Source organism: Corvus hawaiiensis, chromosome 12 (assembly GCF_020740725.1).
Source record: "Corvus hawaiiensis isolate bCorHaw1 chromosome 12, bCorHaw1.pri.cur, whole genome shotgun sequence".
NCBI classification, from domain to species: domain Eukaryota; kingdom Metazoa; phylum Chordata; class Aves; order Passeriformes; family Corvidae; genus Corvus; species Corvus hawaiiensis.
The window spans coordinates 7346374-7361231 of NC_063224.1; the positions used below are offsets into that span (position 1 = coordinate 7346374).

Below are 14858 nucleotides of genomic sequence, written 5' to 3' on the forward strand. Positions count from 1 at the left end.
AAAGAGAAGTAGTGAGGTCTCTTGTCAGTACTGCTTCCCCCTTTTCTTACTGAAGTTCCTACAGGAGCCTTGTCTGATGTGGATCTTCATACTTCATAGCAGACGTGATTCTCTGTCTCCTAAACAGTGAAACACAGTATCTGTGCTCTTAATGCTGTTCTCTTCAATACTGGGTGGATTTGGATGTCCACCACTCTGAAAGTCCAGGTCCCAATAGATTGCCTAAAGTTACTGTACATCTGTACATTTGCTAAAGAACTGATGAGTATTTGAGAGCTTGCAGAAGTGTTCCAGGGCTTCTAGAACTTGTATGGAAGTGAGTGCTGAGACCAACAGGAGCATCATAGGTATAACTGCATAGATGGAAAAAAGTCTCAATGTTTTGTGTGTGAAGTTTAAACTATATCCTTCATTTCACGTAGTGCCAGAGAATTGTAAAATGATTTGGGTTGGAAGGGACTTCTTGTGGTACCCTGGTTCAACCACTGGCTCAGTGCAGGGCCAGCATTGATGCTAGATGAGGTAATTTAGGGTTGTATTTAGCAAATATTTTTGTTTCCACAGTATCTCTGAGCAACCTACTCCAATGTTTGACCACTTGTTGTTGCACTTGTTGTTTCACTCTGCTTCCACGAGTGTGGTTCCATCTTCTCTTTGCTTCCCTTTGAAGGTAGCAGTAGGATCTCCCCTGGGTCTTTTCACAGCTAACTCTGTTGTTCTGCTGTGTAGATCTTGTATTCCAACCACCTTCTTGCTCTGGAAGCCTTCTGATGTGTTTTTTCCCATGTGTTCTAAGCTCAACAATGGACATGTGGAGCACTTTAAATTTTTAGTTTATGCCTGTTTCCCTTCAAACTTGTCAAACCTTGCCCATATGTCAAAGATTTGATGGAATGTAAATTCATGCAAGGTATTTTATGCCATACACCAGGTATTCAACAGACGTTTGCTATCACCTTTGCAGTAAAGGAGTAGAAGTGACTTGCTTTCCCTTTGGGACATTCCCTTGGAGTGGGCCAGAGTAAGAATGCCTTGCATTTTTGGAGCATGCATGTTTGCAGCGCTGGGCAGCTTTGCTCCCTGGGTTGTACATTAGTAGGTTGATACTTCTTGAGTGGTGTCCAAGCAGCTTCAAAACATGTCTTTAAAACCTCCAGTAACTTAATGTCCTCAATCAGAGCCAATACCTTGTAAAGAGAGAGGGGCACTGGCTGTGCCTTGCATTAACTCACCATCAGTGCTAATCTGCAGAGATCCCTGTGTTCTCTGTTTGTGTTGTCTGTAGTGTAGAAAAGAGCTGCAATTACTGGTTTATTTTCTCTTTCACCCTCCTAAGAGTTTGGGTACAATCTTTATTCAAAACACCTTTCTTTACTGTTTGGTCATTTGCCAAGCAGAAGATTAGGTTTGAAAAATGGAAGAAAACTATTTCTTGATTCAAAATTTCAGGAAACCCAAAGTGGATAAAAAGATGCTTCCATTCAATTCAGTGTGCTCTATTGTCCTATTGTGTGTAACAAAACTTCTGAGGTGATAATATTCCCCATGGGAAGTATTCATTTTGTATCAAGTGTCTTCTGAAGGGTGAAGTCCTTCACTCCTGAGGCTTTTCTATGTTAATGAAGAAGTTTGTAAACTTCGGGAAATCTTCTCCAGGGTTGCACAGCACAGAAACTGGCAAGGATGCAGCTTGCATCAGCAGTCTTAAGATGCCCTTAGCAGTGGAGCACTCCCCATGTATCCTCTGAGCATCCCCTTTCCTGGTTAGGGCTTGTATGTAGCATTTGTGATTTTTGCAGAGTGAGTGTTAAATAAAAAGAGATAATTTCCAAATATTTTTTAAAAGCTCAGTATCACTGAGCACCCACAGCTCCAACAAACCTCTTATCAGTAGTGCTCTTTGAAGCTGATAAACAATTAAAAATAGACTTGCCAAGTGAAAAATGCAGCCAGGACCTAGACTTGAGTGTCTTGTACTAAATAAATGGCAGAAGAACCTGGAGGGAAAGCACTTAAATTCAAAGGGTATGAAATCCAACTGGTGTGAAAGCCAACACTGCTTGGCCCTCATCACTGAGTGCAGCAAGAATATGTGCCTCTCTTGAGAATTACTCCTCTGGACTTCCTTACCGTTCTCAGGGTTTTTAGCATGTGTGCCACTCTGAGGACTGACAAGGATTACAGAAACAATATTTACAAGACAGCAGATAATTTCTATTTCTGTAAATGTGAGTATTTTAAGCCCTTAATTGATAAGGGTAACAAAGCTTGCTTCAGTGAGCAGAGGCTGCTTTTCCTCAGGGTGGCAAGGTTAGAACTGTGTCAGAGCTGATTTTGTTATTTGATATAAGCAGTATATTCCCTGCTGCACTGACAGTGTGTAAGGAGTGATATTTGCTCTCATTTACACCTCTTTAGCAATAAAAACTCCTTCAGTGTGTGATTTGCTATTCCACAGCACAGGAGAAAAAGGCCATCTGAAGTAGGCAGAGCTGGCTCTAAAATGTCATATTGCACTTGTAATCTGGCGTGAGGCATCCGGAGCTTTAGGTTGTCAGAACTGTAAATGCTAAAGAGTTTGAGAACAGGTAGGTAGAGAAGCTTGTAAAATGAGTTCAGTCACCCTGGTGAAAGTATTAAAGCTGATTAAAATATTCCTTTGGTTTTGCTTATGGCTTTTCTGGTAAGTGAAGGGGTCCTCAAGCAGTTATCAATGGTGCTGCTGTTAGGGGTGTGGGACTACGCATTTTGTTGAACAAGCATTAAACATTGAACACTGCTTTTATTTCCCACCCCACCCCCACCCCACCTTACCTTTCTCTTTTACATAGTTTCACTAGTTCATCTGTTCTGTTCCAGAGTGAGTTCTGACCTCAGGAGCTGCATGAAGAATAGCCAGCATGAAGAGAACAAATCAGTCCAGGCAGAAGTGCAGAAGCGTCAAGAACATAAATGTAAATTGAGGGGGTTTAAAGTGTGGTATGTGTTCCATGCTGAGGCAGTAGTTTCCTGAACGTAAAGCTTAACATTGTGCTGGTAGAAACCCTCTTGCCATGCTTCTCTTTTGGCTGGCCTTAGTGTTTGGACACACCAGAGACCTAGTCTGGATGGAAATAAGTATCTTTTTGGCTGGGTGAGTTCTGGCCTGGATTAGTTTCCTGACCAGTAGCTGTAGTCTTGAAAGTGCTTATGCTAACATGAGGAGTAGTTGGGCTGATGGAGGGAGTGGTTTAAAGGCAGGGATGATTTCTTTGCAGAGTTGGTATTTTTGGAAATGAGGCCTTACTCCTTCCCGGTAGAAAGGGGTTTTTTCTTCCGAAGTCGAGTGCCTTTGTGGAATTTTGGGGGGTTTTTTGCTTCATCTGCTTTGAAGGTTGATTGTAGCACTTTTAGGGGTTGGTGTATGAGAATACTTGGAATATGAGTCCAAATGAATTAGGGGTATGTGTAAAACAATGAAACTTCTTAAAATTTCAGCATGAGGGTCACTTTAAAGTACTCACCTGGGTTTGATTCTGTTTATGTCTGCTCCAGCACTTACTAATTCAGACTAACTTTTCTGTGATTCAAAAGCAAGGATGTCTTAATTTAGGCTCTGGGAGTTTGTCTTGTCCACCACCCTTCTGCCATAGGTGCTTTCAAAACTCTCCTGGAATTTCCTGTCCCTGCTGTAGCAACAGTAAACTGCATCTCTGTGTTTGACAGCCTGACATTAAGTTAACTAGCACTGGCTTTAGTTTTCCTTCTGTGCATCAGGGTGTGATTTGTGAGGTGACTAATAGTTAGTGCATGGGTAGCTATTGTCTGTGGGGTAGGACCCGAGTTACCATTCCAGGGATAAGCACTTCCTGCTCCTCCAATTTGAAGCCTGAATTCCCTTGTCCTGGTAGAGTATCACTACTTAATGAGTACTCTTGCAAAGATAAAAGAAATAGCTGTTCCCCAAAAGTCTATTCTTGGATACTTGTTAATCTAGATGAAGCCTTAGAGGAAAACAAAACCCAAATACTTATTATGAAGTCTCTAGAATGCCATGAAACTTGTTGCACAGGTCTTTTTTCAGTTGTGGGAGTGGCTGGTGTTGCCATTTTGATATCATGCAACACTACATCAGATGGGCAAAGAATCCTGTTGTGCTCAGACTTATTTTGAAGAAACATCATCTTTTGCTGTTAGCAGTTTGCCAGTAGCCTAAATGAAAGCCTAAATTAATGTGTGATGGGAGAAATGACCACAAATACTTGTTGATAAAACTTAAGAATCTTTTCCAGTATCTACCCATGGTATAACACTTCACTTTTTGGGGCAACGGATTTTACAGGCTGTTTAACCTGAAATAATTTTTGATTCTTAGTTTAATACTTTTGGGTATTCTGGTGGTCTTTCACGAGCTCCTTCATCACTTCTACATTATGAAGACCTGTAAAAGGGAGGGACTGATTAGTTTTATGATCTAACATCAGCTGAAAAGAAATTCCTCAGTGACTGCTTCTCTTAAAGTGTAAATCTTTCTGTATTCTACACCTGCTTAGATTGCATGTTTGTCCTTCTGAAAAGGACTGTTAGGTTAGCAAAACATGATGACTTCCTTACTAAATTAAAAAGGGAGACTTCCTTTAAAAAATAGTTGATGAGAATATATTTCATTCATATTTCCCAGATTTCAGTAGAGACTTCTCTGAATGAATAAAGACCTAGTGTCATCTAGTGAGAGGCACTAGCAGTTATTGAGCTATTGGAAGAAATAGTGAAAAATTAAAATCTGAAAGAATGTTAGATAGAAGGAGAAATTAAGGAAGAATGAACAGATTTTAAGAATATTAACTAATTTTGTCCCTATTACCTTCGCAGTAGACCTTTAGTTCTCCAGATCTAAAGGAAAAGCAAGGAAAAAACTATTCTTCCAGAAATAAGGCTGAAATGCTTTCACCAATCTGCTTTCTTCATCAAGGCTTTCCTTGTCAGGTTACAGGATATCCCTAGTGACTTGAATATGTGGGATTTGTTGTCAGTAGCTGCAGTGATTTTTTTTTTTTTTATCTTTTGTTCCACAATGCAGGTTTCAAGCAGTTGACATTATTGTATCTGCTTTTCTCTCCATTGTAGACTGCAGCTTATTACAGCAGAATTAGCAGTATTAGTTCTGGAAGAGCCATGATCTGGGGCTTTCTGCCACTGTCAGGTGCAAGGATTAAGAGGGAGCTTGTTCAGCAAAAAGCCGAGGAAAGATGTGGAATTGAGTTTCCTCTGCTTGGCTGGGGGCCCCGGTTATATACTTTGTTTCCATGTCTCACATGAACTCCCTGAGTTCTTGATCCAAAGTGAAAGGTCGGCTTTATTCTGAGTAATTGCAGATCCCAGGTGTGTGCTCCTTGCTGACTGAAAAATAGGAGTCAGTGCTGAATGAAGCTTCTCATTGCTTTGCATCATTTCATGAGACATGATGAAATTGGAAAGAACTCTGCTAGGATCCCTAGGCAGGAGCAACAACCAGGAAGATTGCTCCTGTAGGTTACAGGAGGAGCAGGGGAAAAAGAAAAGGGGAGGTAGAGAAATGTCACAAGATGCATTTTAATTCTAACACTGCACCAAGCTGGGTGGAGAATGTTCTGTAGCCAGGGACAGGCTTGGCTGTGTCCTTGGGAGTTTGTAGGGGTCGAAGGTAAAGATCACCTTTGATAACATCTGGGCCAAAGTATGCTGCCTTCACATGAGTGTAAGTAAAAGGTAACTTGGGTTCACAGGCAACAACTCATTGAATAAAATAGGGAGGGGAGTATGATCACAGATGAATATTATGGAATTCAAACAGTTGGCTTGCCCACAAACTCGTTGTAACCCAGATGGTTGCAGTATGCTTGAGAGAAAGTAATTTCACTGTAGCGTGTCCTGCATGGGATGGTGCAGAGTGGAGTGACACGGCTCAGTGTAGCCATCTAGCTCACGGAATACTGATGCTGTCGTTTGCTGTCAGCTTTAAGCTGGTACTGCAGCTTAAGGTGGCCCTGCTGCTCCCTTTCCTCTATCCGAGCATTTGTGTGAGGAATTGGGTCAGGAACTGAAAGTGTTCTAACAGAATTGTTTTTCTCTGCATTAGTTTTCAGCTGGAATTAGTTCTCGATCAAGGTCATTATGGTGAATTATTCTGTCAGTGTGTAGGAAGGAAGAAGCTGAGAGCAGCTCTTTGGACAATGAGTGCTGTGTTTACCTGTCTTACAGGGACCATGAAAGTATTACACAAGTTAAAATCTGGTCTCCTGTCTTGTTTGTGAGGAAAAACTGGGTTCCTCTAGATGTCAGTTTAGATCCACTTAAAAGCTTTGAATCACTCCCTGGAAGAATGTGTTCTTGTCCTATTTAGACCAACCTCCCAGCACAGACACCTTGGTTAGGTAATCACCACCAACACTCTCTGTCTTCTCTGATCCCTTCACAGGGTCAGTGCTCAAGGGAACCATCCTTCTACAACTCTCTATTTTCCAGTTGTAGCTGTCATTCCCATAGTTGATTTATGTATTTCTTGGGGCTTAATCTTGACAGGCCCCTTTTCATGCAGAGAAAAAGCATAAACATTTATTAACCTGTGATGAAGTTTGCTTTTCTCTTCTAGGTTTCTTGCTTTTCTTTATGCCCTCCAAGATGCTGAAATACTTCAGAATAATTAATACTAGGTTAACGAGACTGCCCTTTTTTTCATTTAAAGCTGCAATAGATGTCTGTCCATTTTACTCTTCTTGTTTGTTTTCGGTACCAGTGTTGTAAGTGGCAAGGAGGAAATGAGAAAACAGCTGGAGATGGGCGTTGGAGTCATAACCAGTGGATATGGAATTGATGGCAGTAGCCAAATGAAAGCCTTGAGTTTTTACTGTGAGAAAATTACTTAGTAAAAGAAACTTAGCTCAGTGTTTTAGTTTCTCCTAAACTGGTAGTAGATCTTTCATGTTTTGCATATGAAAGGCACAGCTGGCCTGTTTGGATGGATGTCTGTCTGTCTGCTTTAGAATAAGTTACATGTTAATCTCTTATCATGGTAGTTCTGCTAGAGGAAGTGGAAGGGCTGCCTACCTGTTAAACTGCCTTATTTTTGGCTGTGCTTAGCTGGGTGATTTTTCAGAGAAAAGATACAGCTGTTTCATGGCAGGAAGAGAATGGCCAAGCACTCCTGCAGTTACTCTGCATCTGCTCATGCCCTTAAATACTTACACAGACATGCATGGACTGCAGGTAGGGGAGAAAAAAGTGTTGTCTGTAAATCCTGTTGGGTATATTTTATTTTTTTTTAATCTTCCTCTTGCTTTAAGTTGCATATACCATGCATAACTGCATACTCTTAGTTGAAGTCTTTGTTTATTCCTCTATTCAGCTTTCAAAGGTTCACAGGAAATGCAGAAGAAACATAAGTCTCCAATGTTTTAACATAAGGCTTTATTTCCACTCCCACGTAATTTTTAATAAATGGCTAATCTATAAGTGTCAAAGCCATGTCAGTTTTTGAGTGGGATCTGTATGTGGATTGACTTGAATTCAAGGCCTGCATATGTTCCAAGGTGATAGGGTTGTTTGCACTAATGTAGCTGCTGATACTTTTCATTATTTTATGAATGTCAAAAATTTACTGACAGCATTTGGCTTCATTGTTTCTATTGAAGTTTGGTTTTTTCCCTCAAGTTAAGTGCATATTACAGCACTAAATGTACTACTTTTCAATGGTGTTAGTGTCCCAACAGTTTTTATTGAGACTGTGCCTTGTTTGGCAAAAATAAATATTTTTGTATTATTTGGTACATGAAACTTGATGCAGTTCAGGGTTCATTACTTTTAAAATGGCTGAGAGGCAGACACAAATGCCTCTTTGATAGTAGCTTTATTGTAAATAACACCACTAAAAAAACAGGCACTGGCACTAAGCATCCCTGTCTCTGGGTTTGTACTTTCTGCATTGACAACTACAGCAAGTTGTTTTTAATGCTTCTGCAATTCCCTTCAAGTACCTAAAGGGGCTTCAAGAGAGCTGGAGAGGGACTTTGGACAAGGGCATGGAGTGGCAGGACAAGGGGGAATGGCTTCCCACTACCACAGTGCAGCATTAGATTGGACACTGGGAAGAAAGTGAGTATATCTGGGCTGAGACTCTCCTGTGCTGCAATCAGTAGGACAATTGGCACTAAATGACTTTCTCTCAAGCAACCTTTTGATTCCTCTCATTGGAATGAGGTATCAGTTGTATGAAATCCACAGCACTTCTTATTTCTGTTTGTTCCAGCTTTTTAGATGGGCTGTCCATCAGTTGTCTGAGCAAGCTTAGGTCTGTTGTTTGGACGTCACAGCTCCTTACCTGGCTAATTGGATTGTGCCAGTGCACTGAGCTGTTCCATGACACAGTGTCTCTTGGTAGAGCCTGTTGAGTGAGCCTGTGTGGAAGGGTATTAGTGGGAATTGTGTTTTCAGATCTTCTTTGGTCTTTTTTTGTCATTCTCCTTATTGTGGTAGCTCTTCTCTTTTGCTTTTTTTTTTTCCCCCCCAGTGTTTATTTACTGCATCTTTTAACCTGCTGCTTTGTTTTCCTTTTTAGATTCAGTCATTGAGCTGTTGGTGTATGGTAGCAGTAACTGGTAGGAAGAGAGCTGGAGACAAAAGCCAGAAATAAAAGGTTGAGAGAAACTCTGCAGTTTTTATTCCTAGTGTTCTGCTATAATGGTCTTAGTTGTAGCAAATGGCATATGTCTTCCAATAAATACAAAACTTTCACTTTGTGAAAAAGGAGAATTAGGATAAAGGAAAAAAAATAAGTAAAAATAGCAAATTGTTCAAGACAGAGTGATTGAGAAGTGACATGGACAGACAGTGCAAAGCTCTCTGCAGCAGAGATGGAGTCTTTCCAGAGAGCTTATTTAATAGAAAGCACCCATACGTTTTCTTCTCAAATTTAGGGTCCATCCTGTGTCCCTGCCCTGCCGTTGGAGAAGTTTGAAATTTGTAAATCCACACTTTTCAGAAGAAATCTTATCAGTTTCCCAATATTTTTGAGCTGTCCAAGATATCAAGTGAGATGACTCCTGTATATTTCTGTAATTTTTATATGTTGTTAATATAACATTTAGAATATTGTAACATTTCCCCTGTGGCAAGAGTTTGGTTTAAAAACAGACATTTTCAGATCCTTTTACTTTGACTGAAAGGAACAGACTACAGTGGATACCTTGAAATAGGCAGGAGTAAATGCTGATCCCTGAGTGTTGGAGGCCAGGGAGTCTGGGTCAGGATGCAGTGGCGGGCAGGGACAGAGAGTTGACATGGAGCTGGCAGGGGTCAGGATACAGTGGCGGGCAGGGACACTGTAAGTGGCGGGCAGGGATGGAGGTGACACGGAGGTGGCAGGGTCGGTGTGCAGTGGTGGGCAGGGATGGAGGTGACAGGGTCGGTGTGCAGTGGCGGGCAGGAATGGAGGTGACATGGAGGTGGCAGGGTTGGGGTGCAGTGGCGGGCAGGGATGGAGGTGACACGGAGGTGGCAGGGTTGGGGTGCAGTGGCGGGCAGGGATGGAGGTGACATGGAGGTGGCAGGGTTGGGGTGCAGTGGTGGGCAGGAATGGAGGTGACACGGAGGTGGCAGGGTCGGTGTGCAGTGGTGGGCAGGGATGGAGGTGGCAGGGTCGGTGTGCAGTGGTGGGCAGGGATGGAGGTGGCAGGGTCGGTGTGCAGTGGCGGGCAGGGATGGAGGTGACACGGAGGTGGCAGGGTTGGGGTGCAGTGGCGGGCAGGGATGGAGGTGACATGGAGGTGACAGGGTCGGTGTGCAGTGGCGGGCAGGAATGGAGGTGACATGGAGGTGGCAGGGTTGGGGTGCAGTGGTGGGCAGGAATGGAGGTGACATGGAGGTGGCAGGGTCGGTGTGCAGTGGCGGGCAGGAATGGAGGTGACACGGAGGTGGCAGGGTCGGTGTGCAGTGGCGGGCAGGGATGGAGGTGACATGGAGGTGGCAGGGTTGGGGTGCAGTGGCGGGCAGGGATGGAGGTGACATGGAGGTGGCAGGGTCGGTGTGCAGTGGTGGGCAGGGATGGAGGTGACACGGAGGTGGCAGGGTTGGGGTGCAGTGGTGGGCAGGGATGGAGGTGACACGGAGGTGGCAGGGTTGGGGTGCAGTGGTGGGCAGGGATGGAGGTGACATGGAGGTGGCAGGGTCAGTGTGCAGTGGTGGGCAGGAATGGAGGTGACACGGAGGTGGCAGGGTTGGGGTGCAGTGGCGGGCAGGGATGGAGGTGACATGGAGGTGGCAGGGTTGGGGTGCAGTGGCGGGCAGGGATGGAGGTGACATGGAGGTGGCAGGGTTGGGGTGCAGTGGCGGGCAGGGATGGAGGTGATGCGGAGGTGGCAGGGTCAGTGTGCAGTGGTGGGCAGGAATGGAGGTGACACGGAGGTGGCAGGGTTGGGGTGCAGTGGCGGGCAGGGAGGGAGGTGGCAGCCCCAGCCCCGGTGTAGTGCGGCTTCTCGCCGCTCGGGGGCAGCCGTGCCCCGCCGTGCAACCCCCGATAGCCGCGCGACGGGAAACGGGGTGAGAGGTGACAGAGGGACAGGGAGCAATAGCGGGTTCTGAGTTTCTTTGCCGGACGGCTGTAAGAATCCCTCTATTCCTTTCACACACATACACCCCTCACTGTGAGTGTCTTTGACCTGAGTCTTCCTGCAGGCATTTCCTTGGTCTCCCTGTACACCTGCATTCCTAGGCTGGCAAACTTCCTGACAATGTGAGCCTTATGCCAGAGTCTTCATGTATGCCAGTGACCTGTGCCTTGGTGGACATAGGATTTTCTGCTTTACAAGTCAGAAGTGGTGCCTTCCTGCTGTTCCACTGTAGGATCATAGAGGACACTTGCAAATTATTTGCCTGTTGGATTGCTTTCAGGTGACTTAGCTGCCCTGTTACCAACTGATACTGACAGTGAATGTGAAGGTCTTTATGAGGGCCCCACCTCTGCTCAGAGCTGCCTGTGCTTGTATCAAGGTTGCAGACCTCTGCTTGGTACCAAAGTTGCATTAGCTTTGCAGATGGACTTTTGCCATTTTTTTTCCTCCATCTTACGTATTTTATTGTTACCACATTTTTATGTGTTGTTTAGCTGTGTTCTTCCTTTTTTTGTTCAGATCCTTTTGGTCACCTGAAAAGTCTTCTCTTCTCTCTGCAAATACTTAAGATAATTGTAAAACACATTTGCAGTTGCTGTAGGCCAAAGACCAGCTCTGTTCTGATTGCCTGCTGTCTGGTGTTAAGTACTTACATCATCTCGTGTATTTCAGCTGTTTGTCCATATGGATTTGCTCCGACTTGAAAAGCTGATGGGTGGTAAAGGAAAGGAGAGGCGGGATCCCTGCAGGGAGCGCACATGGAGCCATATGTCGGTATTTCTGGGTATCTGGTGCCCTCTGGAGACTGTGGCTGCCCACGACATCACAGGTGTCAAGACAGCAAGTTAATTTATGTCCCTAGTCTGGGCAGGCTGAAGAACAAGATGAGCTTTATTGTTCTTCCAGCTGAAGTGAAGGATGGTAGAAAAGACAGTAGAGTAAAAGCAAGAATTCTCTAAAAATAATAGCAATTACATGTCTTATAATTTGTAAAGGTGATGGAGACTTGATAGCTGTGCTTCATGTTTGTCTATAAGCTTGTGCAAAATCAAAATTGAGTATGCAAGATTAAATATAGATATTTGAAAATAGTATGGGGATTTTAAAGTGTTGAGTTAGCAAGGGAGATTAAATATTTATATTAATTCACTTAGCTGGTCTGAGAGGCCAGTCAGTCTAATGGGAAAATACAGAAGTCTCTTAGCAAATCTGGAAATGGAATCAGGAATTTTTCACCGGCTTAGTAAGGAAGCTGGCTTTTCTGTTACTTTCTTCAGCAGTAAAATTGACCTTGGTACCTTTTTAATGCTTATTGGGGAGTATAAGAAATGGTATCCTGATGCAGGGAAAGTTTTTGGCATGGTTAGGGAACTTCCTTTTATTTTACGAAGTAAACCACCTGGAACAGAGATGGACTTACAAAATGCTCCTTTACTATAATCTTACTCCTTTCATTTGTGAAAAAGACAGCTGCAAAATGATAATTTCTTTTAGCTCTTACTACTCTTGAAATAACCTTCCCGCATAATGAGAATACAGAAGTTTCATATTTTTCCCCAACTGCAGTGAAGAACACCAGATGATCTGAGGAGGCACAAAATCTCAGTGTTATGTTTGCATGCAGCTATTGTCAGAGTTACAGTTAAGGAGCACCAAAATGCTGTGCTTCTGTATTGTTGTTTGTGACTGTATGGATGCATTTAATGCAGGTATCATGAGATCATTAGAAATCATTAGAATCTACCAGCTCAGTCCACATCATTTACATTGAAGTAAGATTTTACCTGAGCTGTGTCTCCTGCTGTGGTTCATTCAGCCGAGGAGAAAGTGCACAGTGCATCTTCCTGATCCACTCAGGGCCCAGCAGTGCTGGAGATGGGAGCAGGAATTGGAACTCCAGGATGCTTACAAGAGACATAATTTGCCTAACTTCTTTATGTCCTTATGTTTTTCAGAGGAGTTTAGACTTGAAGTAAAAGTAGTTAGATATGAAATAAGTGCAGCTTACGTTCTTCTGCTTAGTTCTTAGTGCTTTTTCTTCCTGGGAAAGTTCTGCAGTTCTCAAATGTAATACTTTCTTGAAGGTTGGCTTTTTGATTTTAAGTGTGGTAGTTTTGTACCTTTAAAATTTCTAGCCGAAGACTGCCTCTGGTAGTGCTAAGCTACGTGAAATGATTAAACAAGCTCAGTAAGGAATAATACTGCTGTGCATCTTGCTGGTGGGATTTGTGGTCTTTGAGAAACGGGAACATGCATATCACTTAATCTCTCTTCCTTGTTTTCCTTCCTTTCCAAGAAGCTGATAGAGTTGTCTCACTGCAGGCAGCGTTCTGTGATTGCCTTGGTTTGCAGTGGTGATGGGCTCGTGGAGACCTACAGCTCTCAGCTCCTGTTCTCTGAATATGATCGGGATGAGTTGGGTGTTTCCAGTTGGGTGACTTGTTCTTCTGTGGGGTTTGTGCAGTAGTTAAATACATTGGGTGGTGTGCAGCACTCATTTTCTTGTTTTTGCAGCAGGAAGGTGAAATGGAAGGTGAGGCAGTTGACGCTATTGTGGAGGAATCAGAGACTTTCATTAAGGGAAAAGAGAGGAAAACCTATCAAAGACGCCGTGAAGGTGGGCAAGAGGATGATGCTTGTCATATACCACCAAACCAAGCAGATGGAAGTGAAGTGGTGCAGGATGTCAGCAGTGGGGTGCAGATGGTGATGATGGATCAGCTGGATCCAACTCTTCTTCAAATGAAGACCGAAGTAATGGAAGGTGCAGTGCCTCAAGAAACTGAGGCTACTGTGGATGACACACAGATCATAACACTTCAGGTTGTTAATATGGAAGAGCAGCCTATAAACCTTGGTGAGCTTCAGCTGGTCCAAGTACCTGTACCAGTGACTGTACCTGTTGCCACCACGTCTGTGGAAGAACTGCAGGGAGCTTATGAAAATGAGGTTTCCAAAGGAGGCCTGCAGGAGGGAGAGCCCATGATCTGTCACACCCTCCCTTTACCAGAAGGCTTCCAAGTAGTGAAAGTGGGTGCAAACGGTGAGGTGGAGACACTGGAACAAGGTGAACTTCAGCCACAGGAAGATCCCAATTGGCAAAAAGATCCAGACTATCAGCCACCAGCCAAAAAAACAAAGAAAAACAAAAAGAGTAAGCTTCGCTACACTGAGGAAGGCAAAGATGTGGATGTCTCTGTGTATGACTTTGAAGAGGAGCAGCAGGAGGGTTTGTTGTCCGAGGTTAATGCAGAAAAGGTGGTGGGCAATATGAAGCCACCAAAACCAACAAAAATTAAAAAGAAAGGTAAGTTCCCCATCTGCAAGTGGATTTGAAAATGCTTTTGTTGTGGTGATTGCAGTGTGATTGAGGCGAATGAATACGTGCAAGTGGGAAGAGAACAGACATGCCCAATGCTGCTTGCTCACTATGTAATAGTGCTTGACTGCAGTGTTTCTTGGGCACACCTCCCTTCGCCTCTCTGGAGGCTGCCAGGGAGATAATTTTCCCCAAGTATGATACTGTGGCATTAATATTCTTATATAACTATGATTGAAAACATTGTTCTCTTTGCTGTGCTACACATGTAACAGTTTGTGTGCATGTTTCACATCAGGAGCCAATGGCACAATTAATTCTGTGGGCTTTTTCCTAACCAGTTGCTGGGTAAGGTAGATGGTGCAAAATACAGTAATAAGTACATCTGGTTTTTGTTAAAACTGTAAGTTAAGGAACCCTTTTTAGAGTGGAGAAGGAACATTGAGTCCTGGCATACTAGTGAAAATTGAATCCAAACCAGCCACAGGCAATGCAGTTGGATTTAGTGGTGCCTGGTGGTTCCTTGCAGTAGTTAGACACCCGAGAATCTTTCCTCCTATGTTACACAGTAGACCACACTACTGTCAAAGACTAAAGATGATTTCCTTCATGACCAGGTGTAAAAAAGACATTCCAGTGCGAGCTGTGCAGTTACACTTGTCCGCGTCGTTCCAACTTGGACCGCCACATGAAAAGCCACACTGATGAAAGACCACACAAGTGCCATCTCTGTGGCAGGGCTTTCCGGACAGTCACATTGCTGAGGAACCACCTCAACACTCACACAGGTACTCTTGGTTTTGCATATATTGTTTTTGTAGGATCTGCTCTGCCATCAGAACTAATAGATTGAAGATAGACCCCTCTTGTTTTCCTAATTCCTCTTATGGAACAAGCTAAAAATGAGGAAATGGTGC

General features: G+C 43.6%; 1 protein-coding gene and 1 long non-coding RNA gene across 6 annotated transcripts in view; both read left to right on the forward strand.

The window, feature by feature from the left end:
• Positions 1 to 14858, forward strand: part of CTCF (CCCTC-binding factor) — a 35804-nt gene that overhangs the window by 8993 nt on the left and 11953 nt on the right. For 2 of the 5 annotated variants that reach the window (XM_048316564.1, XM_048316562.1), the window contains 2 exons: positions 13137 to 13929; positions 14559 to 14729. In XM_048316564.1, the coding sequence (XP_048172521.1) occupies positions 13149 to 13929; positions 14559 to 14729 (952 nt within the window). In that variant the 5' untranslated portion in view covers positions 13137 to 13148. Of the gene's footprint in view, positions 1 to 2859; positions 2980 to 13136; positions 13930 to 14558; positions 14730 to 14858 lie in introns of those variants that run through there. The other 3 variants (XM_048316561.1, XM_048316560.1, XM_048316563.1) reach the window with 3 other exon arrangements.
• On the forward strand, positions 2986 to 9759 carry LOC125332036. Its single transcript, XR_007206354.1, has 3 exons — positions 2986 to 9409; positions 9497 to 9643; positions 9720 to 9759. It is a non-coding gene; the product is annotated as an uncharacterized LOC125332036 (long non-coding RNA).